Source organism: Ceratotherium simum, chromosome X (genome assembly GCF_057802395.1).
Source record: "Ceratotherium simum simum isolate JZ-2026a chromosome X, ASM5780239v1, whole genome shotgun sequence".
Classification (NCBI taxonomy): Eukaryota; Metazoa; Chordata; class Mammalia; order Perissodactyla; family Rhinocerotidae; genus Ceratotherium; species Ceratotherium simum.
In genome coordinates this window covers 113091609-113108345 of record NC_141940.1, presented here as the reverse complement: position 1 = coordinate 113108345, position 16737 = coordinate 113091609, and the positions used below count along the sequence as shown (strand labels likewise).

General features: G+C 33.7%; 1 protein-coding gene across 6 annotated transcripts in view; it reads right to left on the bottom strand.

Moving 5' to 3' along the window:
* Positions 1-16737, bottom strand: part of RPS6KA3 (ribosomal protein S6 kinase A3) — a 118147-nt gene that overhangs the window by 77994 nt on the left and 23416 nt on the right. For 4 of the 6 annotated variants that reach the window (XM_087427544.1, XM_087427543.1, XM_004435187.3 and 1 more), the window contains exon 2: positions 6896-6952. In XM_087427544.1, coding sequence (XP_087283670.1) covers positions 6896-6937 — 42 coding nt within the window. In that variant the 5' untranslated portion in view covers positions 6938-6952. Of the gene's footprint in view, positions 1-6895; positions 6953-12626; positions 12728-13635; positions 13719-16737 lie in introns of those variants that run through there. The other 2 variants (XM_014791154.2, XM_087427541.1) reach the window with 2 other exon arrangements.

Below are 16737 nucleotides of genomic sequence, written 5' to 3'. Positions count from 1 at the left end.
AGGTAAGGAATATATTCTAGTTATATTTCTTGTATACAACTTTTGTTTTTTCTTAAGTTTACAGTTAGTTTTTAAATTTGCTTTCTTTTCTTTGTACCTATCTCCAATTCTTTTCACCCTGCCTCTCAAGTGATTTTTCAATACTCAAATGTATTGTATAATTCATCACTTCTATTTTTTTTTTTCCTGGAGACAGCCTTCCTGGAATCATCTGTCTGCTTTAATCTGGACTGAGTACTCTCTAAGCCTACTGAATGACTAACCTTCTGAAGCATCCTTTATTCATCATAATGGGAAAGAACTTTCTTCATCGTGCTTATAAATATTGGATCTTTTATTGCCTGAATCCCATGTCTCGTTTTCTTAGTTAACAACCCTCTAGTGTTGCAGAGCTCATTTTCCAGCAACTTACTAAGAATAGGTACATGTATAAAAATATCTTGGTTGAAAATCATTTTCACTAAGCATTTCAAAGGCATTGCTCCTTGTCTTTTAACTTCCCATGTTGAAATGTCTGATATTATTCTTATACCCAGTCCTTTACATATGATATTTAAAAAATCTCTAAAAGCTTGTCTCAGTCCGTTTGGGCTGCTATAACAAAATACCATAGACTGGGTAGCTTATATTAAACAAGAGAAATTTATTTCTTACAGTTCTGGAGGCTAAGAAGTTCAAGTCCAAGTTGCTAGCAGGTTCAGTGTCTGGTAAGGATCTAGTTCCTGGTTCATAGACGCCCATCTTCTCACTGTGTCTTCACATGGCAGAGGTGGCAAGGGAGCTCTCTGAGGTCTCTTTTATAAGGGCACTAATCCCATTCATGATGGCTCCGCCCTCATGACCTAACCACCTCCCAAAGGCCCTACCCCTAAACACCATCACACTGGGGGTTAGGCTTCAATATATGAATTTTAGGGGGACACATTCAGTCCATAGCAAAACTTTTAGGGTCTTCTCTTTATCCCTGGTGTTTTGATATTTCATAATAATGATCCTTCTTGAGGGTAGGTTTTTTTTTTTTTTTAATAAGCTTTCAGTAGGCTGTTTTAATCCAGAGACTCATGGTCCTCATGTTGGGAAATTTTTTTTTTTTTTTTTAGTATTCCACCTAATCTAAGAGCATGATTATCACTATACCATTATGAAAGAAAAAAATGTTGCCAATTACAATGTGTCACACCATTGATTATAACAAACATTCCAATTTCAGAGATGTTAAAATGTGGGGAAAAAACATGTATCTTATGGTATTTCTTCCCTAATTTCTTCCCCTCCATTTCCTTTTTGTCTCTTTCTAGAATCCCTATTAGGTAGATGTTAGATTGCTCCTCTTTCTTTTTCTCTCCTATTTTCTGTCTCTTTGTCTTGTTCTATTTTGGGGGAGGTTTCCTCAATTTTAGCTTCTAAATATTCTACTAAAATGTAAAACATTCCTATCACATTTTTAATTTCTAAGAGCTTCTTCTTTTTCTGATTTTTGTTGTTGTTTTTTTCTTTTAAATAGCATTCTACTCTCATTTTAGGGAATGTATTTCTTCTCTTAAACTCAGAAGATATTAATTTAACTTTCCTTTTTTCCTTTTGCCTGCATTGTCTGTTCCTCCAAGATCTTATTCTTTCACATTGGAAGACTTTCTCAAATGTCTGGTGATATTTGGCTTTTCACTCATATTTAAGAGTGAGGCACTAAGAAGTAGACTAGATGTTCTAGAGCTTGTCAACTGGTAGGATTTCTGTAGGTTAACTGGCCAAGTAGCCAGGCTTCATATCAAAGATCTCCCAAACGTCTGCATCTGAAGGTATTTTATCAGGGATCATTCGATTTCTTCAGGAAAGAAGGCTCCACTCTCCTGTCTGGAGGATATGGGTAGGGAAAGGGACCATATCACCATTCAGTAATAGGTTTTCACTTGATCTTCCTGTTTCCAGCCCAGTGCCTCATCCCACTTCCTACTATACCTGGGGTTCCCCAAGTCTGGATCCTCTTTATAAGGATAACTTCCTCTTGTGACAATTCTTTTATCTGCTTTTCATATTTATATATTGTTGTTGAAATTACAGAAGTCTTGTAATTTCAAAGATCATGTTTCTTTTATTTTTTTTATTTTACTTTATTATTTTTTTTTAAATTTTTTGTTTATTGCAGTAACATTGGTTTATAACATTGTAAAAATTTCAGGTGTACATCATTGTACTTCTATTTCTGCATAGATTACATCATGTTCACCACCAAAATACGAATTACAACCCATCACCACACACATGTACCGAATTATCCCTTTCACCCTCCTCCCTCCCCCCTTCCCCTCTGGTAACCACCAGTCCAATCTCTGTCCCTATGTGTTTGTTTATTGTTGTTATTATCTACTACTTAATGAAGGAAATCATACGGTATTTGACCTTCTCCCTCTGACTTATTTCACTTTGCATTATACCCTCAATGTCCATCCATGTTGTCACAAATGGCTGGATTTCATCGTTTCTTATGGCTGAGTAGTACTCCATTGTGTATATATACCACATCTTCTCAAAGATCATGTTTCTGATTCTCCTTGTTGTTTTGGGTGATAATTTCCCAGAGGAGAAGACAACAAAAACAGCTTTCTTTTGCCATTTTAAAACTGCAAGCTTCCCTTATATGCTTTTGTGTCTCCAACAACCTAGCAGAGTTCTTGGCGTCAAACAGACATTCACTAACTACTTGATTAATGAATGATTAGATGTAGTTAGAGTATAGACTAAGCCGCTGTAGCAAAAAGACCCCAAAATACAATAGCTCAAACAAGATAAGTGCCTACTTTTCTCTCACAGAGCAGTCCATAGGTAAGAGGATAGGCTAGGGTGAAGAGGTGTCACTAGATCACTAGGCCATTAAAGGACCCAGGTTTCTTCTCTCTCGTTATTCTTCATCCATCCTACAGTCTCGTCATGGTCAAAACTGGCTTATCATCACACTCTGCATTCTGACCCAGGGAAAAGGGGCCAATCAATCTACAAGAAAGCCTACCAGTTGACAAACTCCATACATAATCTCGCAGTTTCTATGGGCCAGGAATCTGGGCCAGCAAACACATGAGCTTGGAAGCAGATTCTTCTCCAATCAAGGTTCAGATGAGACTCTAGCTCTGGTCAACTCCTTGACTGCAATCTGTGAGAGACTCTAAACCAAAGGATCCAGTTAAGCTGTGCTCAGATTCCTGGCCCACAGAAACTATGAGATAATAAATGTAAGTTGTTTTAAGCTACTAAGTTTGGGGTAATTTATTATGCATCAAATAGATAACTAATGCAATATCTCAACTTTCACCATTTAAATTACCAGTAATTGACAAAACGAAAACTTTAAATTGTACATTAAAGGCAAATATGATTTAAAAGTATAAGGCTAATATATATTTTGACAGTTTTTTGGATTTAATACCATTAAAGACAAATTAAATATTAGGCTTGTATCTTATACTTAAACCTAATTCTTATAATCTGGAATGATTTGCTCAACAACTTCACCCACATTGCTGGTAATATCTTAGTTCTGTACCTTTTCAACCTATCTCTAGAATGCAGTTTTCTTCCAGATGTAAATGTTACTAATGCTGTGAATACCCTGAGGGAAAGTATGAGCCATATTACAATCACAATGGAAAATGTTTTGATTTTAGAGAGAATAAAAAATTTGAAGATTTTCCTTCCAAAGGAATTGTTACATAAAGAAAAAAAGGTAGCTGGTGGCAGAAAAATAAATATTAGCACTTACTGACTGTTTTCACATTTGCTTAAATGTTAATAAATATATACTATAGACTAATGAAGTAAAATACCTTTAATGGTTTGGGAGGTGCAGAAATCTAGATCAAATCTGAAGGCAGTCTCAGGCATTAGGCCCCATGCCCAGGTCTCTGTGCTAGCCAAAACTTAACTCAGGCATTTATTTAATTACCAAGTACTTACTGAACACCTACTGCGTACTGGGTGCTAGATATGAAACAAGGAATAAGCCAGACATGGTCACTGCCTCATGCAGCTCACAGTTTAGTAGGAAATATAGACAAGTCAACAGGCAGTGGAATCTAGTGTGGTGTTGCTATTTAGGGCACGCAAAGGCTGCTATGGCAGCACAAAGGAAAAACACTTAACTCAGGGTGGAAATGGAAGTGGGAATTGTGTCAGGAAGACGTCTCAGTTGAAGTGATATCAAAATTTGGACCTGACGGATGATCAGGAATTAATTGAAGGGAGTGGTAAGGGAAAAAAATTCTAGGGGAGGGAATATCGCCTAGGAAGGCCCGGGAGCAACAGAGAACCTGATACATTCGAGTGACTGGACTTTCAGCAGAGGGTAGAGGTGTGTGGCTGGAGACGATATAGAGAAGTATGCAGGGCCTGGTAGGTCACATTGCAGAGCTTGGACTTTAAATATTTAAAGGAAGCACAAAACTATTGAAGGGTTTAAGAAGAGTATAATGATCTCACTCTTCCATAACTGACATAATGTTCAAGACAATTTGATTTCTAAAAAGTTAATTTTCCCAAGATGTTAAAAAGTATATAGAAATATATAAGTTTTTTATATACTAGCAATAACCAGATGGAAGACATAGCAGAAAAGATATCCCACTTATGATATAACAAAAACTATAAAATACCCATGAATTATCTTAATAAGAAATGTACAAAACTATATGTAAGAAACCGTAAAATTTTGATAAAGAATATCAGAATAAATGAATGTTCTTGGATATTAAGGTATTATTAAAATAATGTTTTCCATGTTAATCTGTAAATTTATTGATAAAAATCCCAATAACTTTTTCAGGAGTACTTGATAAATGGATTGTAAAGCTCATCTGGAAAGATACATAAGATTACAATTTTGAAAAGTAAAAAGGTAGCAGTGCTTGCCTTGCCACATATAAAGACAACATACAATAAAAGCACAGTAATTGAAAATGTATGTAAAGTCAAAACATTCAGGGATGTTGTGGGTTGAAATATGTCCTCCAAAAAGGTATGCTCAAGTTCTAATCTCCGGTACCTGTGAATGTGATCTTATTTGAAAATAGGGTCTTTGCAGATGTAATAATGTTAAGATGAGGTCACAATGGAGTAAGGTGGGCCCTAATTCAGTGACTGGTGTCCTTATAAGAAGAGGGAAAATTGGACACAGAGACATACAGGAAGAAAGCCATGTGACAATGGAGGTAGGGATTGAAGTGATGTGCCTACAAGCCAAGGAATGCCAAGGACTGCCAGCAGTCACCAGAAACTGGAAGAGACAAAGAAGGATCCTCCCCTCGAGCCTTTAGAGAGAGCATGGCTCTGTTGACACCTTGATTTCGAACTTCAGTCTTCTGGACTGTGAGAGAATAAATTTCTGTTGTTTTAAGCCACGCGGTTTGTGGTACTTGGTTAGGGCAGCCTTAGATAACTAATATAAGGAGTATACGGTAATTTTATATATGATAAAAGAGAGATCTCAAATGAGTGGGAATAAGTGAGTTTTATTTATTCAATAAGTAGATATTAGGACAACAGGCTATCTATTTGGAAAGATAAGTTAGATTTTTATGTCATAACAGGTGCTAAAAGTCCAAGTAGATCACATATCTAAATGCAAAAAACAAAACCATAAAAGTGATAGATGAAAACGTAAGAGGATATTTTTATAACCTTGGTGCAAGGAAGGATTTTCTAATCAAAACATAAAACCCAGAAGCCAGATCGGACCATTTAAAAACGAAAACTTCTGTGCATATACAACGAAAGACAACATAATCAATGTTAAAAAAAAATAGGGAGAAAATATTCGCAAGATATATTATAGACATGGAGTTAATACCCAGAATGTATACCGAGATCAAATAGACCATAAGGAGACAGGTAACCCAAAAGAAAATTGGGCAAATACAAAAATACAAAGGCCAATAATGCAGGGATACTCAACTTCACTAATAATCAAATGAGATGCAAACTGAAATGAGAAAATATTATTTACAGTGGCTCAAATTAAAAATAATTTCTGATAATATCCAGTGTTGAATATGGTATGGTCAAACAGGTTCTCTTATACAGTGAAATTTTTATACCATTTTGGCTTGGAGGGCAATTTGGCAATGTCTATTGAGATTTAAATATTCATACCATTTGTTCCAGCACATCCTTTTCTAAGATTATATCCTACTGAAACACAAGTTCACAAAAATAAATAGGGGAAAAATTACATTAAGAATAGGACATGTGTAAAACAGAATACTATGCAACCATTTAAAAAGAGGTAGATCTACATATATTGTCATAAAAAGATGTTCAAGACATATTAAGCAAAAAGAGCAAGTTGCAGAATATATTTTGTAAATATCAATAGTAATTGTCTTATGTATAGAACAAAAAGAAGATAGTAACTGAGCTGCTAACAATGATTATCTTGTGGGGGGGATAATTTATTAATTCATTTATGTAATATTTAATGAGTGTCTATTATCTGCCAGGCACTGGTCTAGGTGCTAGGAATTCAGGAGTGAACAAAAAAAACAAGATGAGGAAATGGTGAACATTCATTTTCTATGTTATAATATTTCTTTGAAGTATGACCTTTATATTTTTGTCTCTAACAAATCTATGGTTAGTTTGATTTTTTTTAAAAAAAATAAGCTTTAAGGTACTGATGAAAAACTTTCAACAATATAAAGCAATTTTTTTTGTCATTCTCTTAAAATCAGTCTCATGAAACAGTTTTTAAAATGTCACTGGCATATTCAAGAATGTATATTGGTAAAATTAATGTGAAAGCATCAAGTTTCTAATACCGTAAAATCATTACTTTGCTCAGTTTAAAAATAGGAATATTTAAATTTTATGGTATATGATTTATGTATAGCCCTTACAATATTTTACTTACAGTTTGTGGATTAATCTCCTCCTCTCCCATAGGTTCATCCATAATTTGCTGTCCATTCTGTGAAAAGCACAGCAAGTAGAAAGTTACCAAAACAAATCCCACATCAATTAAAGTTAAATGAAGGCAGACAAAACAAACCACAGAAGAATATTCTCACCCCTAAAGGGTTCTAATGAAGTAGTACAAAACCACCATGTAAGTATGCAGTTGCCAATTCGCAACAGGTTGTGCTTCAAAAGTTAATATGTAAATTGATTTTTTGAAACTAAAATATTTTTCCATGGAAATGATATAATAAATGATGATTACTTTTCCAGGTGAGCCCTTGAGTTTAACAGTTAAATGCATTACAAATAGTCTTATTTAAACCTTACCAAGCATCATTTTCAATACTTTCTATGGCAAAACACATTCTAAATTCCAACTCCACTGATAATTAATCAGGGCAACCGATTAATTATTTTGGGGAAAAATTAAGCTAGATCTCTACATCAAAATAGATTCCAGGTGGATTAAACATTTAAATGCCAAAAAATAAAATTATACAAGTATTAGAAGAAAATATAGGCGAATAATACTTATGAGGCAAGGAGGGTGGAAATCATAAAGATAAAAAGACATTTGAATCCATAAAAGTTCAAAACGTCTTCTGTCAGACACAAAAAAAGAAAAAAACAAACTGATTACGAAAAAATAAAAGCAACATATGACAGAGTTGGTCTCCTCAATACATAAAGAGCTTTGTTTTACAAACCTGTAAGAAAAAATGATGAACCTCAACAGAAATGAGCAATAAGGGAAAAAAGAGTTCAGCCTTAGTACTAATCAAAGAAACGCATTTAACCGAAAGATACCTTTGTCTTTCAAATTGGTAATGATTTACAGAGAAAATAACACCCAGCATTAATATGAGTATGGGGAAAAGAGCACTCAGGATATACTGCTGGAGAAAGTGTAAATCAGCACAACATTTCAGGAAGGCAATCTAAGTCCGTATTTAAAAAAAGACATAAAACTTTGAAATGTCCCATCATTTTGACTTTTTTAAAAAAAATGGACAAGTGTGCAAAGATGTACATATAAGAATGCTCACCATAACTTTTTCCAAAAAGAACTCCAAATTGGAAACCAAAATTCCTAACAATAGAGAACTAGTTAAATATACTATGGTACATCCATAAAATGGAATATTATGCAGTCATTAAAAATGATGATAAAGATGTAAATTTATTGACATGAAAAGACAGTCACATGTAATAAGTGAAAAAGCAGTTTACAAAACAATATGGATTATAATGATCCCATTTTAAATAAATATATACATGTTTCAATGTATATATTTGTATGGGAAGAACTCTGGAAGGATATACACCAAAATGTTATCAGTGGCTATCTCTGGGTGGTAAAATTTTAGACAGCTTAAATTTTGTTTGTTTTTGCTTATTTGAATTTTCTAATGTGTCTACAATGTCTACAATGAATATGTATTATCTGTGTAATTAAAAACCAAACCAAACCAAACCAGAAGTCAGGAACACACAGTGTCTTCTCTAGTTCCCTCACTGGAAATAGGAGCAAATGCCCCTGAACCACTTGTTAACTCAACAAATGTATAAAGATCTAAGCTAACCATCTCTGGAGCATTATCAACTGGGAAATAAAAGGTAGTCCACCCATTACCCCATATCCGACATGAGGCAGCTGCTCTGAATTTGAACTCCTCTCTTTACTCTCCCCACCCCTATTTATTCACCCATTCATCCATCCATTTCATTTCATTCATGCTATGTTCTAGGCACCAAGCTGAAGATGAAAGGTTAATAAAACATGGCCCCCATCCTAGAGATCCATCCTGGAGGATCTTACAGGTCTACTGACCCATAAAAAGGGCCCCTTTCATTTTCAAACACTCATAGATTATGTTTCTAGGTTAGGGAATGCCTATACAATACTATAAAACACAGAAATGGTGCCAAAATGCAGAAAATGGGGAGGCAGGTATAAAATATTTATTTTCCTAAGACACCTTCAGAGGCTATAGTATTGCTCACTTCTATGATAAAGACTCAACTCCAGGATACATCTTTCTCCTAAAAGCCACAACCGTTTATTCAACTGAATACTGATCATTTTTATCCAAACATCCCAGACAAACCTTAAACTAGCTCTTAAGAACACTGGCTTTGGCGTCAGACACCTAGATTCAAATTTCTGCTCTTACACTAATTATGAAGCCTTGGACGAGTTATTTAAACTATCTAAGCTTTAGTTTCTTCATATGGGAAGTGGAGATTAAAAAGTCTTATCTTCAGAGAGTTGTTGTGAAGACTAAATGAGATAAATGATATAAAACACTAAGCACATGCCTGGCACTTAGTAAACAATCAATGTTAGCTATTTTAATTATGTCCAAAATTAATCTCCCGCTCTGTGTCCCACCAATCCGCTACTTCTGCTGTATTTGCTATCTTAGTGAATAGTACCATCATTCATCTAGTAGCCAAAACTAGATTTTCTCATTAATTGTACATAGAGTTCTCTTTCTATAACACAGATCTACTCAATGGCTCCCTATTATTTGGCTTTTAGAATCCGTGGTCTAACTTGAGCAACACTTACATTTTCCCTGGAAATGTAACTTGAGAACCATCTGCTTCTTGGGATTTTCAGTGTATGCAAAGCAAGAATCACAACTTATAACTTACTTTTAAAGCAAACTGGTACAGTAGAAACAGCACTAAACTTGGAATTGGTAGACCAGGGGTAGAGTCCTAGGCCTGCCATTTATAAGCTTTATGATTTCGGGCAATTCAGACTTTCTCCTAGCCTATTACTTTATCTGTTCAAAATGGGGATACTTGCCCTGTCTACCCAAAGGGTTATTGTTAGGCTCAAAACAGAGATAACTCATAAGAAAGCACTTTATAAACTGTAAAGAGCTGTACCAATGCAAATTATTATTATTAAGGTGAGGTAGCTTCATGAGGATAAAACAGTACTCCATAAGCTCCTTTTGATCTTATAATCAAAAAAAGTTTAGGATTGGTAAGGGATCTTGAAAAGTCTTCTGTTCCAAATATACATACAATTCTTTCTATCCCATTCTCACCTATATTTGAACACTATCAGGACAAGACTGTACTACCTCACTGGGCAGCCTACCACACTATCTCAGAAAAAGCACTAGCTGCTAGATAAAATTCTTCATTATACAGTAACTTTCCTCAGCCACAAATTCCCTTTAAGAGGATTACTAATACATGATGACTAACTTGCCTGTACTCTATCTGCTAAGTCACAGGAAGTAAATCTACAGCTATGACTATAAACCACCCCGAGTCTGTTCTTTTCTGGATAACTCAAGTTCCCTCAAGCATTCCTTTTAGACAGATGAGACCATCTTGTTTTCTGAGCATGCATCCAATTCATCTTAAAGAGCGGTATGCAGAATTGCATGCAATTAACATTCCAACCTTGATAGGACCAATGTGGAGTAAAGGGCATATCGCCTCCCTTGTCATAATAAGTTTTCTGTTGATTAAATCCTGTCGTCTTTATTTACACTGCAACTAAGCCCTGTATCCTCTATTCCTATTTGTTGTTACACTTAGTCTCATGAATAAAGCCATACTTTAAATTTCTGATCCATCTTTTCCAGTTCTGATCCATTGCTACAGCTTCTATAGATTGGATTCCAAATCTGCCAATCAGCCTCTTCACTATTTTCAGCTTCATGTAATCCATAAATTTTACAATATATTTTCTTTTCTGAACTCCTCACCCAGCTAATTAACAGTAATACACTAACAAAACAATCTAAGAAAAAAATTAAGTGAAACATGATCTAAAGGTATTTTATGCTCTACTTTTTGCAAAAATATCTACTTCCTTTCTGAGTTTAGCAAAGACAAAATTTTGAACAATTTAATTTTTAAAGCAGGAAAATATGAAAGTCAATATTATTCTACATACCAGTGAAGCTTTACAAAAATCTACCCAAAAGAGCACCTCTACTGAAACAAACCTTTTGTATCATTTCATCAAAACAAGGATTCAAATGTTATCTATTAGTAATGAGCATAAAATTACTTCCGCAGCTAAGAAGTTTCCCTTTTGAAAAATGACCCTTGCTTGGCTTCATTAGAGATTAGGTTATATTGTAATTTCTATAGTTCCAAGAGTTCAAGGAATAGTACCTATTAAACAAGAAAACTTATTTCTCTAATTTTAAGAAACAAATAGAAAAAATATGTGGTCTGAATCTGGCTAGTACCAGGTTTAAACCCCAGCTCTCACTTACTGCTGTAGCTACCTGACCTTGGGTAAGTTACTTAACATTTTGAGCCTCAGTTTCTCCATTTGTAAGATGCATATAATATCTATCTCACAGGGATGTTATAATTAAAAGGATCCACCAAGGGACAAGTAGATGCTACTTCCTGTCCCCTCTTTTGCCTCAATCGACTGTGTAATATTTACATTTCTATCCTTAACTTCTAAAGATGTAGTGCAATGAAGAAGTATGGGAGCATGCTGAGATACCTGTTTCACCACTTACTACAGCTAATTTCCTGCCAAGCAGGGTGGAAGAGATCATTCATATGTGTAGTATATTTTTATTCGATGTGGCTAAAGAATGAGTATGGACAAAAAAGGATAGTTTAAAAGTGAGGCAAATGTATTTCTCCTCTTTCATCCCACCATAATGCCTTCCAGCCAAAAAACTGCAGGGCTTGGCAGATTGTACATATGCAAATATTATGTGAAATACTGGAAAAGGTTAGGAAATGCTAATCATGCTTTACTCTGTTAGTCTGAAATGTGTAAAAATCAAAAATTAGAATAACGTATAATATAGGTCTCATCTGAACAAATCAGATAAAGGAGACTGTTAGCTTGAGTTTCAGCAGGAATTGTTTTCAAAATAACTTCAAATGTTGTGGTATAAAATTATCACTTACAATCATCTTCCTGGTTTAAAGAGGATGAACAACTCAAATCAGTAAATCTAAACCAAAGTTTCAGGACTTCTAGAGTATTCCCATGTATTTTAAAGAAAATTCTGAAACGTTAAACACAAAATATTTTACTAATTTAAAAAAATTTTATTTTAAGAAACCCTATTAAACAGATTGTTTTCCAGGCTGCTGTTTGATACCTCTGAACAAAATATAAAATAAGTTTAAAAAAATGCTTTGAGTCCAGCAGGAGATCATCAGGAACAAGTATACTATGACTAAAAAAAATGATCTGTGACTGATAAAATGCTACCTTGAACTTAGAAGGACATATCATCTACTGACATCTTCCTACCTAGAAATGAAATGTACATATGAACATTGGGAAAAAGAATTCCTCACAGAGAACAACAGCCTGAAATACCAGAAAGGGAGGAAAAAAAAGGAAGGGTCCAGAGCCCTAGCATATTAATTTGGAGACCCAGGTTGTAGGAACGAGAAAGGATCACGCTTTTTTTTTTTACCACCTCCAAGTTTCCACAAGTATATCTGCCTTCCAAACTCCCTGATATCAGCAGTGGTTTTCCTGCCTGAAGTATATGCAGTAGGAGTTCCATAAAGGTGCTGAGGGTGAGGCATTAGAAACCTCTCTCAAACTTCAGTTGAGATACCATCAAATTGTTCAGAATCCAAAGAATCTTCTATGCAATCACATTGAAACAATAAGAAACAAGCATTTTATATTCTTAATAAGGAATGTATATAATCCTTACCAATGTGACAGGATTAAGAATCAGCTCCTCATTTATCCTAAGGAAATATCAGAGATGTGCATAAAGACTTATGTACAGTGATATTCATCATAATCATTATACTGAAAAATAGAAAACAATCTAAATGACCAACAAGGGACTGGTTAAATAAATCATAATACATCTATTCATATGTAGGAATACTATGCAATGGTTAAAATCAGGGCCTCAAAGAAAAATTAATGATGCAAAAATATGCTTGCAATATATTAAATTAAAAAGGATACAAAACTACTTAGTATGACCCCAATTTTGTACCCCCCTCCCAACAAGTGTGCATGTAACTGGCAAAACATATATAAAATCTTATCAGTAGTTACCTGGGTCATAGGATTTTCTTCTTTGTACTGTATTTTCAAAATTATCTGCATTTATTATATATTATTTTTATAAAGAGAAAAAACAATCACTGTAATTAGAAAAATCAGTTTATTTCCAGTTAAGGTGCCCTTACACCTGCTTTGCTATTCCTCTAGCAACTAAAGGCCTGCCAGTACTCAAGAATGTTCTATTTTCTAGACTGGGCTAGGAATGACCTCTGGTTATATCTACTTTTTTAAGTTTTAGAGGACCCTTTCAGAAGCTTTTTTTTCCTTTCTGGTCCTGTGGTTGTGGCCTCAGAAAATAGATACATTTTAGGCCTCATGTTTTTTAGAGTGTACCCCTAAGGGGAATTCTGCTTATGAAACAGAGTATGTTGAGATAAGAATAAAGAAATGAAAACACAGTAGCCAAAATTAAATCTGCATTGTGAATAGCAAGTATTAGAATTGACATTGCAGAAAACGGAATCCATGCCACGAAGGACAAACTTGAGTAAATGAAAAAAAAAATGAAAGAAAAGTTTAAAAAACTATGGAGGACAGACGTAGAAATAATCTATGAATAACAGATGTTCCTTAAGAAAAAAAACAGAGCAGTTTAATCAATCAAAAGTATAAGAAAACTTTCCAGTTCTGAAAAAAAATACCTGAGACTGGAGACTGAGAAGGTTCAACAGAGATCATCAACACCAAGACATGTCCTGGCAAATGTTTTTAAATTTCAAGGATAAAGATATAATCCTACAAGCATACAAGCAGAAAAAAATAGGTTATTTTCAAAGAAACTAAAATCAGATTGACCTCAGATTTCTCCTCTGCAACAATAAAATGCCAGAAGACAATGAAGTAATGACTAACAGAGTTGAAAGAGAAAAGTTATGATCTAAGAATTTTATACCTTGTCCTAGTTTTTCATGTACAAAGGTCACAGGAAATTATTCTTAGATCTGCAAAGTCTTATAAAGTTTCACCATCCTGGTAGTATCTTTTTTCATAAAATGTTCAAAGGTATGTCCTAGACCATTGAAAAAGAATCAAAATAAGAACGCAAGAATATTGAGGGAGGAAAGAACTGGTGAAGTACACTGACACCAACTCAATATCTAGAAATAACTGAATGAAATAATTAACGCCCCTAAAGGAGAAAGGGTCAATAATGAATAAATAATTGATATAAGTATATAAATAATATAAAACTTTAGAAAGTTAAGGTAAGATTTATAACCTTGGGCTAAATTAATGTGGAATCAAAATAAAAGAGATAGTGAAAGAAAGGAGAAACAGATTCGAAATTCTCTGTCTTTCCTAAAAGGATATTTAAAACACTATTTTTAATAATTAGCTAATAAATATAAATGTTGGAATGTTCTGAAAAAACATACAATAACCAAGAATTTTATTTATTTACTGCAGTCCAAATCACTAGAGAAGATAACTGGCAAAGACTGGGAATAGTACTTTACACAGGCATCACATTCAACCCTAAGAACATGAGGTAGGTATAATTACCCCTATTTTACAGATGAGGAAACGAAGGCTCAGCAAAGTTAATTAGTGAATGGCAGAAGCAGGATTCAAACCCAGGTCTTTCCAGCTCCATAATTCTTTCTTCAATATTTCATAACCTCCTCAAACAAAACAATCCATATGACAGAAGGAAAAAAAAAACTCAAGGAAAGAATAAAAAACTTAAGATGACAGAAATCATTCCAAAAGTAATAATGTAAGAAATGTAAAGTTTAAAGTTTCTAATTAAAACAAAGAGTCTTACTGGATATTCAATGTTATTACAGAAGTATTGACATTTTTATGAGTGATAATGGTATGGTAGTTATGTGTGTTAAAAAGTCTTTATCATTTAAGAAATGTAAATGTAAATATTTATGTCTGAATTGACGTATCTAGCATTAGCTTCAAAATAATCCACTGCAGCCAGGAAAGGAAAGAGAGAGTATGTGTGCATGGGGGGTGGGGGAGGGAGACTGGCCATGAATTGATAAGCCTTGAGGCTGGGTTACAGGAATATGGTGGTTCATTATACTATTCTCTCTACTCTGGTATGTGTTTGAAATGCTTGATAATAAAAACTTTAAGAGTCTTAGGTTATATTTTTAAAAAAGTTGAAAAACCCACACAATTATTTACTGCTTTAAAGAGAAACCCAAACAAAATAAATAAGTATAGAAAAGCATAAAGAAAAAGAAAGCAGTTGTTTGTAATATTAAGGCCAAAAATAAAATGTGAAGCAAAAACCTTAAGCAGATTAAAAAGGTCATTTGATTTGGACTAAAAATATAATTAGTACTTAATACATATAGCAATAATAATTGCTATCATTTACTGAGCAATTACCACGCACCAGGCAAGTGCTAAGTACTATAGATTATCTTTGATGCTTCTAACAACTCTGTGAGGCATTATCACTAATTCACAAATGAGGAAATCAAGCCAAGATGTGTATGTCAATCTTAAGCACTGCATCCTCGGTCCCTAGCAAAATGCCTGGCACACAGTAGGTGCTCAATAAATATTTGTTGACTAAATGAAAAAGTCTAATATTATGCCTAAGGCTAATAAGCAGAGCCCAAATTCAAATCCAAATGTGATTCTAAAACCCTTACTCTTAATCACATTTAAATCTTTTAATAATAAGATTAACAGTAAGAGTAAAGATGTTTATTTCCTTCTGTGTATGTTTCCCTATTTTTCAGATTTTCTACAATTAGCATGTGTTATTTTTTCAAACAAGTCATTAAAAATAATAAATGCAAAATAGTATTGAACATTTAATCACAGACTGACCTAACCACAAAACACAAAAGGAGATGTTTTGGAGACTATAAAATGAAATAAATGGAAACAAAATGGAAGGGGAAATTTTAGCACATTAGTATCAACTAGCATAATGAACAAAATAAGGACAAAGCATTTCAAGTAATTTATATTAGAACAGGTAGATACTGAATTTTATAATGTAAAAAGAATATGGGTTCTTTTCAAGTGGCTATGAAAAGTTATAAAGACTGACCATGTTCTAAGGCCATAAAGTAAATCCAAAATTCTTAAAAGCAGGAATCATATAGATCGTATATTTTGATTACAATAAAAAAACTGAATAAGGAAATAAAGTACTCATTCAGAAATTAATATTCTTCTAAATAACCACTGGCTCAAGGAAATAAATAATAAAACCTATCATTTATGCAATGCTTATTTTGTTCAAAGTACAGTGTTAGCCATGTTACACATTCTCTCATTTAATCCCAACTAATCATTAATAAACCATGAGGTATGTTATTATGCATAGCAGAGAAGAAAAAAAGTTGAGAGTTAATAACTTGTCCAAGATCACAGAGCTATTAAGTTTGCAGATAAGATAATTGAACCCAAGTCTGAATCCAAAGCTCATATTACTACATAGAAATGTCACATTACTGTTAGAATTCATGTATAGGTATCTAGCTACACTAATTTTTCTTTATAAAATAAAATTTTGTCATAAAAAGCAGAGAAAACTAGAGTTCTTCCTTAACAGAACATGTTCTGAAAGTGTCCATTTGTTAAATACACTATTCTAAGGTAATGGTTCATTTTTCTAACATATCATTGATCAGATATAGTATTTCAAATTGCATAATCTCCTAAAAGAGATTCCTTTGAATATATTCATATTCTCAATAGGGCAATTTAAAAAGGAAGAAATCATAAAATTAGATAAAGTAGAGAATATAAGGTAAACATGATTTGCC